The 14,150-nt window shown below is 63.6% G+C and overlaps 1 protein-coding gene across 5 annotated transcripts in view; it reads right to left on the bottom strand.

Annotated features, from left to right (window-relative positions):
- Nucleotides 1-14,150, bottom strand: part of NFIC (nuclear factor I C) — a 62,603-nt gene that overhangs the window by 33,679 nt on the left and 14,774 nt on the right. For all 5 annotated transcript variants that reach the window (XM_043586120.1, XM_043586119.1, XM_043586122.1 and 2 more), the window contains exon 2: nucleotides 13,190-13,721. In XM_043586120.1, the coding sequence (XP_043442055.1) occupies nucleotides 13,190-13,721 (532 nt within the window). The remainder of the gene's footprint in view (nucleotides 1-13,189; nucleotides 13,722-14,150) is intronic.

Raw genomic sequence — 14,150 nt, 5'->3', positions numbered from 1 at the left:
CCCCTCTCCCTGGCTCCCCTTCTGCAGAAAGTGGGTGTTGAGGTGCAAACACCTCAGATCTGGGCACGCCCATTTCACAGAGGAGCAAACTGAGGGCCAGAGGCAGGAAGGGGCTTGGCTCAAGTCTCACGGCTGTTAAGTGCACCAGCGGCTCAGAGCCCAGTTACTCTGGTTCCAGAGCCCCCGCTTTAAACCCACCGCCTTGCGGTGGCCGGGCCAGTTAAGCGCCCAACTCTTGGTTTTTTTTTTTAGCTCAGGTCACGATCTCACGGTCCGTGGGTTCGAGCTCCGCATCGGGCTCTGTGCCGACATCAGAGAGCTTGCTGGGATTCGCTCTCTCTGCCCCTCCCCCGCTTGTGCTCGCTCGTGCGCTCGCTCTCTCTCTCTCTGTCTCAAAATAAGTTAATTAAAAAAAAAAAAAAAAGTAAACCCACGGCCTCGACTGCAGGAGGACGTTGGAAACTCCAGGGCCCCAGCCTGAATTGAAGGGAGGGGTAGTGGGAGACTTTTCTGCTCCCCTGGCCCTCCTGAGGCCTCTCTTCCTGGAGCCTGGCACGCAGTCAGTACTCAATACACGCTCGCACATAGCTGGCGCTCAATAGATGCTTGCAGACGAGTGATGATCATTCAGCAGGGGCTGGCACACTGTAGGCACAAACCACTGGGATTATCCTGACAGGGCGTGGCATACAAAAGGTGCAAAATACATGCTTGTCAAAGGAGTCTGAGGACTGTCAGGAAAATTGGGGGATAGTCAGAGGAAAAGACCAGGTTGAGGGGGACACAGACTCTGATCAGTGGTGACACAAGGGATTTCCGACAGCAGGCCCGAGGCAGGGTGTGGAATGTCACCCAAACATTGCCCATCTCAGTCCCCCTGGTCCTTGGAGAAGGTCCCTCACCTGCTCCAGGGCCTGAATATCAGAGGGAGGGACCTGTGGCTGGAGAAGCCCAAGGAAGTAACTGGAATCTGTCCTAGGGGCCCAGGAAGGCTTCCTGGCGGAGGGGATATTGGAGCTGGGGCCTCGATGTATGAGTAGGAGTTTGCCAGGCACCGAAGGGGCTTGTGGGGAGTGAGAACAGTGTGTGAAGATAATAAGAATCACAGCTTAATTCCTACTGATCCCAGCAGTGTGCCCATTTCACAGATCTGGAAACTGAGGTATGGTGAGTGGCTTGGAGCCAGGCCATCTGTTCCGGGGACACCGGAGCCACACGGTGAGATGCCCCTCCCCCCCGCCTCGCCCCAGATTGGCTGTGACGCCAGGCTAGCCCCTTGTCCTCTCCGGGTCTGTTTCCCCAGCTGCCACGGTGGAATTTGGCCAGGCACCGGGGGGGGTGTCATTTTACTGGAACAAAACAGGGCCTCGGCGAGGACACAGTCAGTTGACTGCCCGGTGGCCCGTCTCAGTGAGCCCTGCGGGTTTCCACTTGCACGCCTCCCATGCCGGCGGGCTCTCTCCCTTCTTATGAGCCTCCTGCCTCACGACTGCTGACCGCTGAAAAGGGGCCTGCTCCGTGCCAGGTGCTCACTGAACCCGCTCCACGGTTACAGACTGTCACTCCCGTTTCACAGAGGAGGAAACTGAGGTGCAGAGCGGGGCAGGTCCTGGCCTGAGCTCCCCTGGCGAGCCTGGAGATGAGAATGGGGGAAACGCTGCCCCCCTCCCCTGCGTATGCCCAGGCCGGGGGCCGGAGGGACCTATGACCCAGGCGATCGACTCGCACGGCCCCGCTCCGCCTAGGCCGACGATGGTCCCTGAACTGTCACACCTAGGAACAGGCTTGCAGGCTGGCTGCCTCCATTCTCCCCTCTCCGGAACCCATGCGGCGGCCTGGGTCCCTCATCACCCCCTCACTTTCCCACCAGCGTCTGTCGCCCCCCCACCCCCACCCTCCAGGGCTCCCAGCTCCCCAGGGTAAAGGCCCAGTGGCCTCCAGGGCCCTGCAGGACCTGCCCCGTCCCCTCTCTGCCCTCCCCTCCTCCCTCTCTCCCCGTCGCCCACTCAGCTCCACCCACACGGGCCCCCTGGCCGCTCCTTCAAACCGCCAGGCCTGGTGCTGCCCCAGGACCTTTGCACAGGCTGTTTCTCCCACCTGGAATGCTCTCCTCCCATTTGTTCACCCAGCTGGCAACTCCTCAACCTTCCGGTCCCAGCTGGAACGTCAGGCCCTCCGACAGACCCCACCAAATAGCCCGCTGTCTCTATCCCTTTGCCCTTAATTTTCGACAGCCCTCATCGGCCACTGCTGTTTCCTACTTGTTCTTTGTCTGTTGCTCCCCCCGACCGGGAACCCCCCCGAGCGCCGCGGTTTCGTCTGTCTCGTGTCCCGGCCGTGTCCCCAGGACCCAGAGCCCATAGTGAGCACTGAATCTATTTACTGACTACACAGGGACTGCACTGGCTGAGTGCTGAGTGCGGACGTGTTCTGTGCTGCCCCGGACCCCTGGTGGGTCTTCACTCTTGTCTCCCTCGGCGGCCCCACGAGGCAAGCAGATTTTACAGATGGGGAAACTGAGGCTCGGGGAGAGCAGGGACTAAGCAAGCGTCAGAAGCAGAGCAGGCCACGCCAGGCCTCTGGGCCCCCGCGGCTGGCCCACTGCCACTGGGAACAAACAGGGTGTCTGTCAACAACCCCAACAACCGTAATAGTAATGCCGACGGGCCGGCAATGACTAGCACAGCATCACCCCGTCCGTAAGGGTGCCCCCGTGCGGGTTGGCGCGGCGCCCCGGAGGGGAGACTCAGGGGACACCGGCCCCTTTAAGATCTTCCCCCTCCCCAGCTGGGCGCCGGGCCCGGCCTCCCCTTATGTAAGCAGGCCAGCTGCCCTTGCATAACCTGGTTACATAAGGAAGCAGGGAACAGGCTTGTCCATCCGGCAGCAACCTGTCCCGGGCCGTCTGTGGGGCCGGCCTGGGGCACAGGAACACCGAGGCCACCCAGAGTGGCCGCCGGGTGAAGGCCCGTGCAGGGCCCTCTGGGTCGGCTCCTGTCTGGGGGGGGGAGGCCGGCGTCTCAGCCACAGCATCCTGTGCCCGGAAAAGTGAAAGGCTTCCAGTCTGCGAGTGGATGGGGGAACCTGTTCCCATTACAGTGACGGAGAGACTGAGCCCCAGAGAGGCCTAGGGAGCTGCCTAAAGCTTCACAGCCCCCGGCAGAGGGCGGAGGCGACAGGCCTCTGGTGACAGCTGGGGTCCGGCCTCCGCCAGAGCCCGAACCTCCCAACTCCTCTGTACAATGGGGCTGCAAACAGGACCTTTCTGCACAGGGCCTGGTGTGCAGCTGGCACTCAATACATGCAGCCTTGAATTCAGCACCGGGCCCGCTCTAAAAGGCTTTTAATTCTGCGGACGGGCCTGCCGCTGTGGCCCCGTCCTGCAGTGAAGCCACAGGCTGGCCCGAGGGAGTGGCCGTGCCGGCCCGCGGGGGAATGTGCGAGCCTCGGGTGCTGTGTGGTGGCCCCACTGTGTGCCAAACCCTGGCCCGGATTCTATTCCGTCTGCCCAGCAGGCCCCAGGGCGGACGCAAGGAGCCCCAGGAACAGGTGGGGAAACTGAGGTGCGGAGAGGAGGGATGTGCCCAAGGTCAAACCCAAGCCCTACCGTGCGCCCCCCCCGCCCCCGTCTCCTTCACCAGGCAGGCCTCCCCAGCCCCAGGCCCTCCGTCTGACTACGCGGGCTTGGGGGTGTCTGGGTGTGGCAGTCCCCCCACAGCCTCCCCACCTCCCCCCACCCCCGGGAGGCTCAGTTCCTTGGGAGGGGTGTGGCTTGGGGGTGGAGGCGGCCCCTCTCCTTTCTCCTTCCTCTTCTCCCTGGGCACTGGCCCTTTAAGGCAGCAGGCTGCCAGGGCCTGTCCCGGGGTTACCCCAAGGGGCGGGTGTGGTCAGGAACAAGGGGCCCATTCAGCTGCTGCTGCCACCTCCGGGCAGCCCACAGGCCGGCCTGGGTGGGAGGCAGGGAGGAGACTGGCAAAGGCAGGGACTAGGGGTGGGCAGAGTAAGAGACAGGCACTAGGAGAGAGACAGAGACAGAGAGACAGAGAGACGACACCTGGCCTCTTGGCTGCACCTCCTCCCTGGTTCTCCTGGACCGGGCGTTTGAGGCTGACCCAACCCCCAGCCAGGAGGCAGCCCCCAAAGGTGCTCCTTGATCCAGCTGAACCTGGCGTCTACTCACTAGCACCCAAATCCTGTAATCCCAAAGGGCGGATCCTGGGACATTCTGGGGAGGTCCCCGACACACCTCAGATGGCCCCTTCCCAGGGGACCGTGGTAGGCCCTCAGATCTTCCGGACCTGAGTTCGAGTCCTGAGTCCTCTTGGCTACGTGACCTTAGGCCAGTGGCTTTAACCTCTCTGGGCCTCAATTTCCCTAACTGCTAAATGCAGCTCACGACAGTCGCTACCTCGGTGGGGTTAGGATGAAGTGAAATGGGGCGGACAGACCCTCACATCCGCCGGGAGTCTAAGAGCCCCCAGGCCGGCCGCAAGTGCCCCAGACGTGCAACCCTGCCTCCCATCCGACGTCACGGCCTCCAATTACAGCCGCTGCCTTCACCCGAGGCCCTACTAAGCACCCTGCCGGCTGTGGGGAGGAGCTGTCCTGGTGCCCCCCGGCCCGCAACGGCCTCTGGAAACGCATCCAGGGTTCCATGTCCCCGCGACTGACATCTATCTACCGCGGATCAAACGAAGTCTTGATTCTGATTCCCAGGGCTACCTGGTTTCAGGTTCTCACCCCCACGAAACGGGGCCTCCAAAAGGCAGCCGCTGCCTCAGCCAGTCCGGGGCGGGGAGCCTCAAAGAAACCAAAATCTGCCTCCTGCCCTCTGTAAGCATCGTTTCTGAAACATTCCGTTCCGTCACCTGGTCTCAGGACAGACGTGACCTGAGCTTTCTGCATCTCTGACGAAGAGAATCCTAGAGCCTACCCCTGGGAGTTCTAGGACCCAGCTCAAGAAAACTCCAGAGCCCGTCCTCGGGCATGAAAACACCCCGTGTGAGGAATTCCGGAACCTGCCACCAACGGTCAAGAATATACGTCAAGGGTTTCTTGGATGTCGATGAAATCGACGCTGGGAGAAGCACTAACAGATTTCACGGGTTTGGAATTCTCATATGCTTGAGAACCCTGGTTGAGATCATGTGAGATCTGTTCCCAGATGCTTGAAAACATCTCCCCTCGAAGACGCCAGAACCCGCCCCGGGGATCCTAGAACTCAAGTCGTAGAATTCTGGAGCTCGTCCCTCCGGAAGCAAAAACCCATCGTCAAACACTTGGGATCTTGCTTGCAGATACTCAGAAACCCACCCCTGGATGGTCAGGAATACGCGTGAGGAATTCTAGATCAAGGGATCGGCTTGAGGGTTTCCAGGAAAGTCTCCCGGACTGTTAAATAACAACCTCGATGAATGTTGGGGGGGGGGGGGCCTGGGTGGCTCAGTCGGTGAAGCATCAGAATCTTGATTTCGGCTCAGGTCACGCTCTCAGGGCGGTGGGTCCAAGCCTCACGTCGGGCTCTAACGCTGACAGCGTGGGGCCTGCCTGGGATTCTCTCTGTCTCTCTGTCCCTCAGTCTCTCCCCGCTCCAAAGAAATAAATAAACTTAAAAACATTTAGCCAACTTGGGGCGCACTTGAGATCTGCCTTGAGAGTCTCTAGAATTCAGATGCTCTTAGAGCCGAGTTGCCCGCCTGGTCCACGTGTGGCTCTGAGTGGCTGAAACGTGGCTGGTCAGAATCAGGGTGTGAATTTCAAAGACCGAGAAGAGACAGAGTAACGTAAACCATCTCAATACCTTGTCCGCCCTGATATGTGTCAAAATGACAATATTTTGGTTGTCCCGGGTGAAACAGAATATATTGTTAAAACGGACGTCCCCTGTATGTTTAGACTTTTACGTGCGGAGACCAGAGAAAAAAGTTACATTATCTAGGCGGCTCACACCGTATTCTACTGGACGGTGCTGTTCTGAAACCGGCCTCGGAGAACTGGAGAATTGCCCGGGGGCGGGGGGCGCCTGGGTGGCTCAGTCCATCGAGCGTCCGGCTTCTGCTCAGGTCGTGATCTCACGGTTCGTGAGTTCGAGCCCTGCGTCGGGCTCTGTGCTGATGGCTCAGGGCCTGGGGCCTGTTTCGGATTCTGTGTCTCCCTCTCTCTCTGCTCCTCCTCCGCTCATCCTCTGTCTTTCTTTCTCTCTCTCTCTCAAAAATAAATAAACATTCGAAAAAATTAAAACACAAACTGCCTACACAGTAAAGACCCCTCTGAAGATTCTAGAACTCAGGCCTTGGGAATTCCTAGAATCCCCCCTGTCCCTGCCTTGACCTGTCTTCCCTTGGGGCACAGGATGGGACGGAACAGACCGGAGGAAGGGCCCCTACTGGCTGGGCAGCCATGGGCAGCGTCCCACCTCTCTCTGGGCCTCAGTTTCTCCATCTGGACAAGACGTGCAGTGTCCCCGTGTGCCCCCTCCCTCATCCTTCACCAGCTCTGGCCATCTGTGACTTCCTGCCCACACCCAGCTGGAGGAAGAGGGGCTGGCCTGGCAGCTGGCTGGCGGGGGTGGGGGGATGCCAGAGATGTCCCTAGCTGCCCTCAGCCTCCCCTCGGCTCGCTGGGCAGAGGGCCAAGGCGGCAACTGCAGCCGCCATGCTGGGGTGGCCACCACAGGTGCACCGCAATGTCTCCCGCTCCCGCTGACGCCGTGGGGACAGGGCACTCGGTGGGCGGCCCCCCGGGAGCCTCCTCACCCCTGCCTCGGTGGGGGTGGACTGCTGGGGGGCGGGCAACAGGGGCGCGAAAGGTCCCTCCGCAAGGGGAGTGCCTCCCCGCCAAAGGGGTCCCCCTCCTGAGCGCCCGCCGCGTGCTGCGAGGTTTCTTTGTCACAGATTGGACAATCCCTGAGCTCCCTCCGCGGAAGAAACCCGGGCGCAAAGGAGGGCGCTAACTTGCCCGGCCGTCGGAGGGCAGAGCTGGGGCCAGGACCACAAGCACGGGGATGCTGATAATTCCTATTTTACGGTACCGTGGTCATTTTTATGAAGCTGATGCATACAGGACGCACTTCTGCTTATTATTATTATTATTATTATTATTATTATTATTAACAACAACAGCGAGTCTTTCAATTGGGGTAAAATACACACAACACGAAATTCACCATCTGCACCCTTTGCAAGCACACACAGCTCAGCGGCCTCAGGCACACGCATGCGGTCGTGCAGCCGCCCCCGCCATCCGTCTCCAGAACTTTCCATCTCCCCAGACCGAGACTGTCCCCAGGAAGCACGGACTCCCTGCCCCCTGCCCCAGCCCCGGCTCCCACCATCTGCTCTCTGTCTCTGTGGACGGGATTCCTCTGGGGACCCCCTGTGCGTGGGGTCACGCAGGACATGTCTGTCTGTGTCTGGCTTCTGTCACCGCACACAGTGGCCTCCGGGTCCCTCCACGCGGTGGCAGGTGGGAGGACGTCCTTTTTTTTTTTTAAGTTTATTTATTTATTTTGGTGGGGGGTGGGGGGGAGAGCACACAGGCAAGTGGGGAAGGGGCCAAGAGACAGAGGGAGAGACAGAGAATCCCCAGCAGGGTCCACACCACCAGCACAGAGCCCGACGAGGGACTCGAACTCATGAACCGCGAGATCATGACCTCAGCCCAAGGTGGATGCTTAATGGACCGAGCCACCCAGGCGCTCCTGGATGTCCTCACTTTTTCGGGGCCACAGATCGTTTTTGGGTGCTTCCCGTGGGCCCCGCGTTCCGGCCCTCGGCAGGCGCTCCGTGACTTTGAGCCTACGGGGCCCAGCGAGGTGGGCACCGTTCTTATCACGCCCATTTGAGAGGGAAGGAAACCGAGGCCCGCGGCCGTGATGTCAACTTCCTGAAGGCCACGGCAGGCACGAGCCGTGTGATTTGAACCTGGGTCATCCGGCTACAGAGTGAGTCCCAACTCCCCCCTTGGGCTCCCGGCCTGCTGTGTGAGCGGAACCCTCACCTGCTGGTATCTCTTTGCTGCTGACCAGGAGCCTGGAGGCCTGCCACAGCTATAAATACGCCGTCAGCTGGCGTCTGGGCCTCCCACCCCTGCGGCCACCTTCCCTGCACAGGCAGACGGCCGGTCCACCTGGCCGCCCAGCCCCGGGGGAATCCGGGCTGCCCGGAGCCCCTCACCCCTGCGCCACCCAGACACCTGGAGGGGGCAACGCCGCCAGCTGCCAGCGGAGAGCCCGTCCTGGCCCGCGGGGCGGGCGGAACGAGGCCCGGGGTCTCAGAGCGGGCCGGAGGTCTCTGCCACTGTCCCCTGGGGCTGGAGAGAGGGTTCAGGAAAGGACTGAGCGATTATCTGGTGCCTCCCATCTGCTTCCGGGGGATCGCTGACTCTGGTCCCCAAAGCGGCCGACACCATTTTTAGGCTGCCCATTTACAGATGGAAACACCAAGGCTCGAGAGGAGAAGGCACTTCGCGCGGCCTGAAGCAAGCCCGGGCGCCAACTGTGAACGTCACACGGACAAATGGGTGCCCTCACGCGCCCTCCTGCCCGCCTTTCGTCTCCCAAGGGCCCCGTGCTGGGCCGAGATTCACGGGGCGGAGGAGGCAGGGGGAGCCTCAGGCATGGCCTGGCCTGCTCCCGCAAGGCCCCACCTTCCTGCCTTCAGTCCCCCACAACCCCCGACCAGAGAGGGCTAGGTCACACAGCACACCAGGGGCAGGCCCGCGGCTGCCCTGGGCCCCCTTGCTCCAGACCGTCTGAACCCAGGGTGCACGTTGACCCTGGCCCCAGGCTTGGTCCCGGTAGGCCCTTCGGTGCGGTTCACTGCCGGTCGTTCATTTATCCACCGTGCATTCAAGCTCCCCCTCTTTCTATCGTCTGCGCAACGGGGAAGGTGTGGGTACCACCCGCCAACCTCCGAAGCGGCTTGCGGGCTTTTTCCCTTTAGGGGTTTCAGGCACTCAGGATCCTGTAGGTTCTAACTCGGCTCTGCCTCTTAGGAGCTGTGTGACCTCGGGTGAGTGGCTGACGGTCTCTGGGCCGGCTTCCTCGCCTGAGACCTACCAGAAGGTAACCGCCCCCCCCCTCCCCCAGCAGGGCGGTGGCGGGAATCGAACGAGGGAAAACGTGGGATGAGCTGAGACCCAGCCCGCAGCGGGCACTCCGTATGTGCCAGCACCGCTTTACCTCTGTGGTTATCACGGCTCCCCACTTCCCTCCGGGAGGGGCTGGGGACCCCCTCGATTCTCCTGCCGCTCCCTGGGCCGCCCCGGGGCGCCCCTCCAGCAGCTGCAAAGCTCCCCGAGCCGGCCCCTGCCCACAGCGCCATCCCGGGAGGTTGGCACCACACAAGGCGGGAACGAGGAGCCGGCCCCGCGTCAGCAGATGGGCACCATCTGGGCTGGCCGCTCGGGGCGGGCTGGCAGCTGCCGGAGCGGGCGGGCCTGGCAACCCCTCCCCCGCCCGGCCCTGGCACGGGGCCCGCCCGCGCCTCAGGTTTCTCAGGCCGCCAGAGGGGGCGGGGAGGCCTGGCTGGGCTTCAGGGCTGGGCAGGCGGCTTCCCTCTCTGGGCCTCGGTTCCTCCAGGCTCCCTCCCAAATGCAAGGCAGGTGGAGGAGTGCCGGGCTCCCCGCCCCCCCCACTCCTTCCTGGCCTCCCCACCACCCTCCCCACGAAGCCGCCACGCAGCAGGCCTCGCCTCCGCCTCTGCCTCCGCCAGTCTCCTCCCCTCCCAGGCCTTCCCGCGCTCCGCTCCTCACGCTTCGGGCCACGCTGGCCTCTGGGCCTTTGCACTGGCTGTGCCCCCGTGCCCGGTGCACTCCCACAAATGCCTCTGTGGCTCCCTTGCTTCCTTCAGGCCTCGATCTCAAAAGCCACCTCTTTGGGGCCGCCCTCCCTCCTCGGCCTGCAGTGCCCCCCTCCCCACCTGTCTCCACACCCTGCCCTGCTTTGTTTTTATTCACTGAACCGTGAATTGCCAGCTTCCGGGTCCCCTGCCCAGTGTACCCATTCAGCGGGCAGCCCCCCGGGTCCTCAGGCGAAGCTCACATCGCCTGCTCATCATGGTCCCCCAGCTGCCCCCAGGGCACATACTGAGCCCAGCCCCCGGACTCAGGGCCCCGTGGCCCCAGATGGACACTGGGGAAGCCAGATTTCACCCCAGGAGGTGCCCCGGGCTCTGACCAGCCTGGGAGCCCCAGTGGTGAAAGGGCCTTCTCAGAGCTTACCCCCACCCCTTCGTCCCCCATAATAAAGGTGGGAGCACCCCTGTGAGTCCACCTGACCCCCCAAGAGAGACGCGGAAGCTGGGGGGGGGGCTGCGCCTGTCCCAGGACAGGGGGACTGAGTGCCAGGCCTCTGTGCCCGTCTGTCTGTCCGGACCTCCAACTGTCTCTGCGTGGGTCTCTCGGTCTTTCTGTCTGTTCCGAGGTGCCCCATCCCCCCCTGCACGCACGCTCCCCGCGGGCCCGGTTGAAGGGGCTGCTGTGCTGCGGCCCAGGCCACAACACTTTCCAGCCCTGAGACCCCAAAGTGTAAGGAGGAGGGTGGCCGGCGGCCATCTGCCTCCGCCGTCAGACCGACAACCTGCGGGACCAAGAACAGAGATTTCGCTGGGGCCCGGGAGGAGCACGGGGGGGGTCTGGAGGTGGGAGCCCAGAACACAGGCCCAGCCCAGGGTGCCAACACGCCGACCGGATGCCCAGGTTGCGCACTGCAGTTTTCCTTTATCTCCCCCACCACCCAGGGGGAAGGGCCGGGCTGTGTTCAAAGAAGCTGCCTACATCCAAATCCCACCTCTGCCCTTTCTCGACCACGTGACCTTGGGCAGGCAGGTCCCTTTTTGGGGGCCTCTGTTTCCTCATCCTCGACGCGAGAACCACAGTGATCCCTGCCTTGGAGGGCTGCTGAGAGAACGGGAAAGAATCGCTAAGCGCTCAGAAACAATGCCCGGCAGAGAGAGAGAGAGTGGAGTTCGGAGCTGGGGTTTTGAAGCATACGCAGGAGTTTTCCGTACGCGAAAGACCTTCGGGCAGAGGGAGCATCAGGGGCAAAGGGGCAGAGTTGGCCAATCGGAACCACGATGATAGTGGCGGGGGTCACAGGAGTGGCCCGCGGAGCCCTGCCCCCCGGGGGCCTGGCACCTCTTCCCGCCCCGCGGGGGGTCGTCTCTGGGCACTTACCATGCGGGCCCAGAGTTCCTACCGGTCAACTATTTTCAAGCTTCCCATTTTAAAGACGAGGAAAGGGGATGACGGGAGCCTTGACCTTCCCCAGCCCTCGAGCGAAGAGGCAGACGGGGCTGGCCGGCCAAGGCATGGCCGCCGGACACGAGGGTGTCTGGGGAAGCCCGGAGGCCCGGCCTGCCTGCCTGCCGAGCCGAGCGGGGGAGGGGGCCGGCTGGAGATTGTGCTGACTCCGGCAGAAAACTCGCTTCAAAATTTTATCAGCTCAGCGCGGAGGAGGTGGGGGCAGGGCCAGGCTGCAGGATGGATGTGGGTGGTGTGTGGCGGGAGAGGCCTGGACCCGCGTGGTAATGAGCTCAGCAGCCCCCAAGGCCACCCCTGCCCCCGGCCCCGGGACACACAGGCGCCTCGTCCGCCCCTCTGCCTCCGCGACCCCGAAGGCGGCTGCGCTCCCGGCCTCAGTGGGTTTGCTGCTCGTCCGTGGGGGCGGGGCAGGGGGGCGGAGGGGGTCAAGGTCGGGGAACCCAGGTCGAGACTGGGAGACTGCCCGCCTCTCCCGCCCCCCCCCCCCCAGACCGCCAGGGGTCGGCGTGGTTGTCCCCCCCCCTCCCCCGCGTGCAGAGGAAACACACAGAACCGCGATGTGTGCAAGGTCACGGCCTGAACAGGGCAGGGCTCTGCGTGGAACCTGGGCGGCCGGGCACCCGGTCTGCCCCCACCAGACCCCCACGCCGGGCCGCCCCCGGCCTTCCTTCTGTTTCTGGTCGTGCCACGGAGCGTGCTCCCGGGGGGTCTGCCGTGGCTGGGCATGCAACCTGAGCGTACCCACCGGACCCACTCAGGCGGCCCCCAGGTGCGTGCCCACGTGAGCACCAGGCTCAGCCCCGGGGGGGGGGGCGGGGGGGCGAGGCATGGGGGGGGGCATGTGACATGTGACCGCTGGGTCCTACAGGCACGCTGGACTCCATCCACATGAACACATTCCCAGCTGACACCTGCCACGTGGCAGGCCAGCGTTCACAAGCTACATGCGTGACCTGGCGAGTCCCCCGTGGCCTAATCGAGCTAAGGACTCATAACCTCCATGTGACAGACAGGGGAAACTGAGGCCCAGGTTGGACCCACAGCCAGGAAGCAGCAGGGCGACAGGGCCCACGGCCCTGCCAGCCAGGCCCTGCCCTTGGCCACCAGCCCTGCCGGCATCCAGAGGCCGGCCCGCACATCTGGCCTCCGCATCTCTGCCCAGGCAGGGCGCTGACCCTCGGGGACGCCCCCACACTCGGCTCTGTCCAGCCATCCCGCAGAGCTCAGCTCAGCCACGCCACTTTGTCCAGGAAGCTGCCGTGGGTCTCCTCGCTCTCACAAACCCTGCTGTCTCCAGGAGGGGCATCCGGCCCCAGAGCCAGCAGACGCCCGGCTAGAAGGGCCGGAGCTGGGGACACAGGAGACCAGCGGACCAGAGAGGGTGGCCACCCAGCCCAAGTCGCACAGCTCCCAGTCTCCCACGCGGCACAGAGGCGGGACCTGTCAGGCCTCTGCGGAAGGCCCGAGGGTGGACCGACCAGGATCCACAGCGGGCGACCAGAGCCCTGTCTCCGCTTTCCCCAGAGGGATAAGGTTGTTTCTCTGCCACCGGCCACTCTCCGGTCCTCACCCCTATTCCCAGCAAGGCCTTCTGCTGCCCCTCGGGCCTTCCGGGACAGGATCTCGTCTCCCGCCATCTCAAGAGCTCGCCTCTCACCTCCAAACCCCCCAGGACGCACTGCCTCCTCCCTCAGACCGTCCTTGAACCCTATCTTGTCCCTTCACACCTGTGCCTGCCCGCTGCCCTAGCGCGGGCCCACCTACCCCCTCGGACCCTCCCGTTGCCTCTGCCTCCCGTCTGGGGGGCGCACCTGAGCCGCCTCCCCGCTTCGGCCGCGCGCGCGCGCGCACACCGCCCCCTGGAGACCCCCGGGCGCGCGCGCGCACGCACGCACGCACGCACGCAGCTCGCGCCCGCCCGCCTCACCTCGCTCGCGCACGAAGTAGGCCAGGTAGAGGTCGAGCTCCTTGACCGCCACGCCGATGTGATGCGGCTGCACGCAGAGCACCGGGTGGCCGCACTGCGCCGCCTTGACCAGGCGCTCGCCGTCGGTGCTCTCCAGCGGGATGCCCTTGAAGAGGATGACCATGACCAGGTCCAGCCGCCACACCTTGTCGGCCTGGCGCAGGCAGTCGATGCGGCGCATCTTGCCCTTCTGGTCGGGGTTGGAGAGCACGCAGCCCGGCGCCTTCTTGCCGGTGATGGCCAGCACGAAGTCCTCGCGGCACTCGGGCCGGATGTCTTTGCGCAGCTTGGCCAGCAGCCGGGACGCCCACTTCTGCTTCACCTCGGCCTTCTCGCCCAGCAGCTCGTCCTTCACCGCCCGCTCCTCGTCCTTCGACATCCGCTTCTCGTGCTTCTTGAAGTACTTGCGCTTCCGCGCCTGCAGGTTGAACCAGGTGTAGGCGAAGGCGCGGACGTGAGGCAGCAGCGCCTCGATGAACGGGTGGAACTCATCCTGCAGGCACGAGAGGCCAGAGGTCAGGAGGCGCCGGGGACCGGGGGCCCACCGCCCAGCCCAGGGGACTGAGGTCTAGGGGCCCCAGGAAGACCCAGGCGCGTGTGGGCAGGGACCTGGTGACCTCCTGGGGGAAAGTGAAGGCTGGGGGCGGGGGGGCGGGGGGGAAGGGGGAGAGAGGACCCGGCGGAAGTGCACGGGGGGGACTGGCGTGAACCGGCCCCATTGCCCGAACGGGGAAACTGAGGCTTGGACTGTGTGGGAGGCGCAGGGCAAGGCAGGAGTTCACGGAGGGCTGTCTTGAACCCTGGAGGGCCCCCAGAGGCGGATGGGGGCGAGCCCATTGCACAGACGGGGAACACTGAGGTCAGGAGAATGAGGATGTTAGGGAGCTCTTCTCTGTCCACCAGAAAGGGGGTCGGCACACCC

Source organism: Prionailurus bengalensis, chromosome A2 (assembly GCF_016509475.1).
Source record: "Prionailurus bengalensis isolate Pbe53 chromosome A2, Fcat_Pben_1.1_paternal_pri, whole genome shotgun sequence".
NCBI lineage: Eukaryota > Metazoa > Chordata > Mammalia > Carnivora > Felidae > Prionailurus > Prionailurus bengalensis.
Note: the sequence above shows the minus strand (reverse complement) of the source record. Positions and strands in the feature narration are given on the sequence as shown.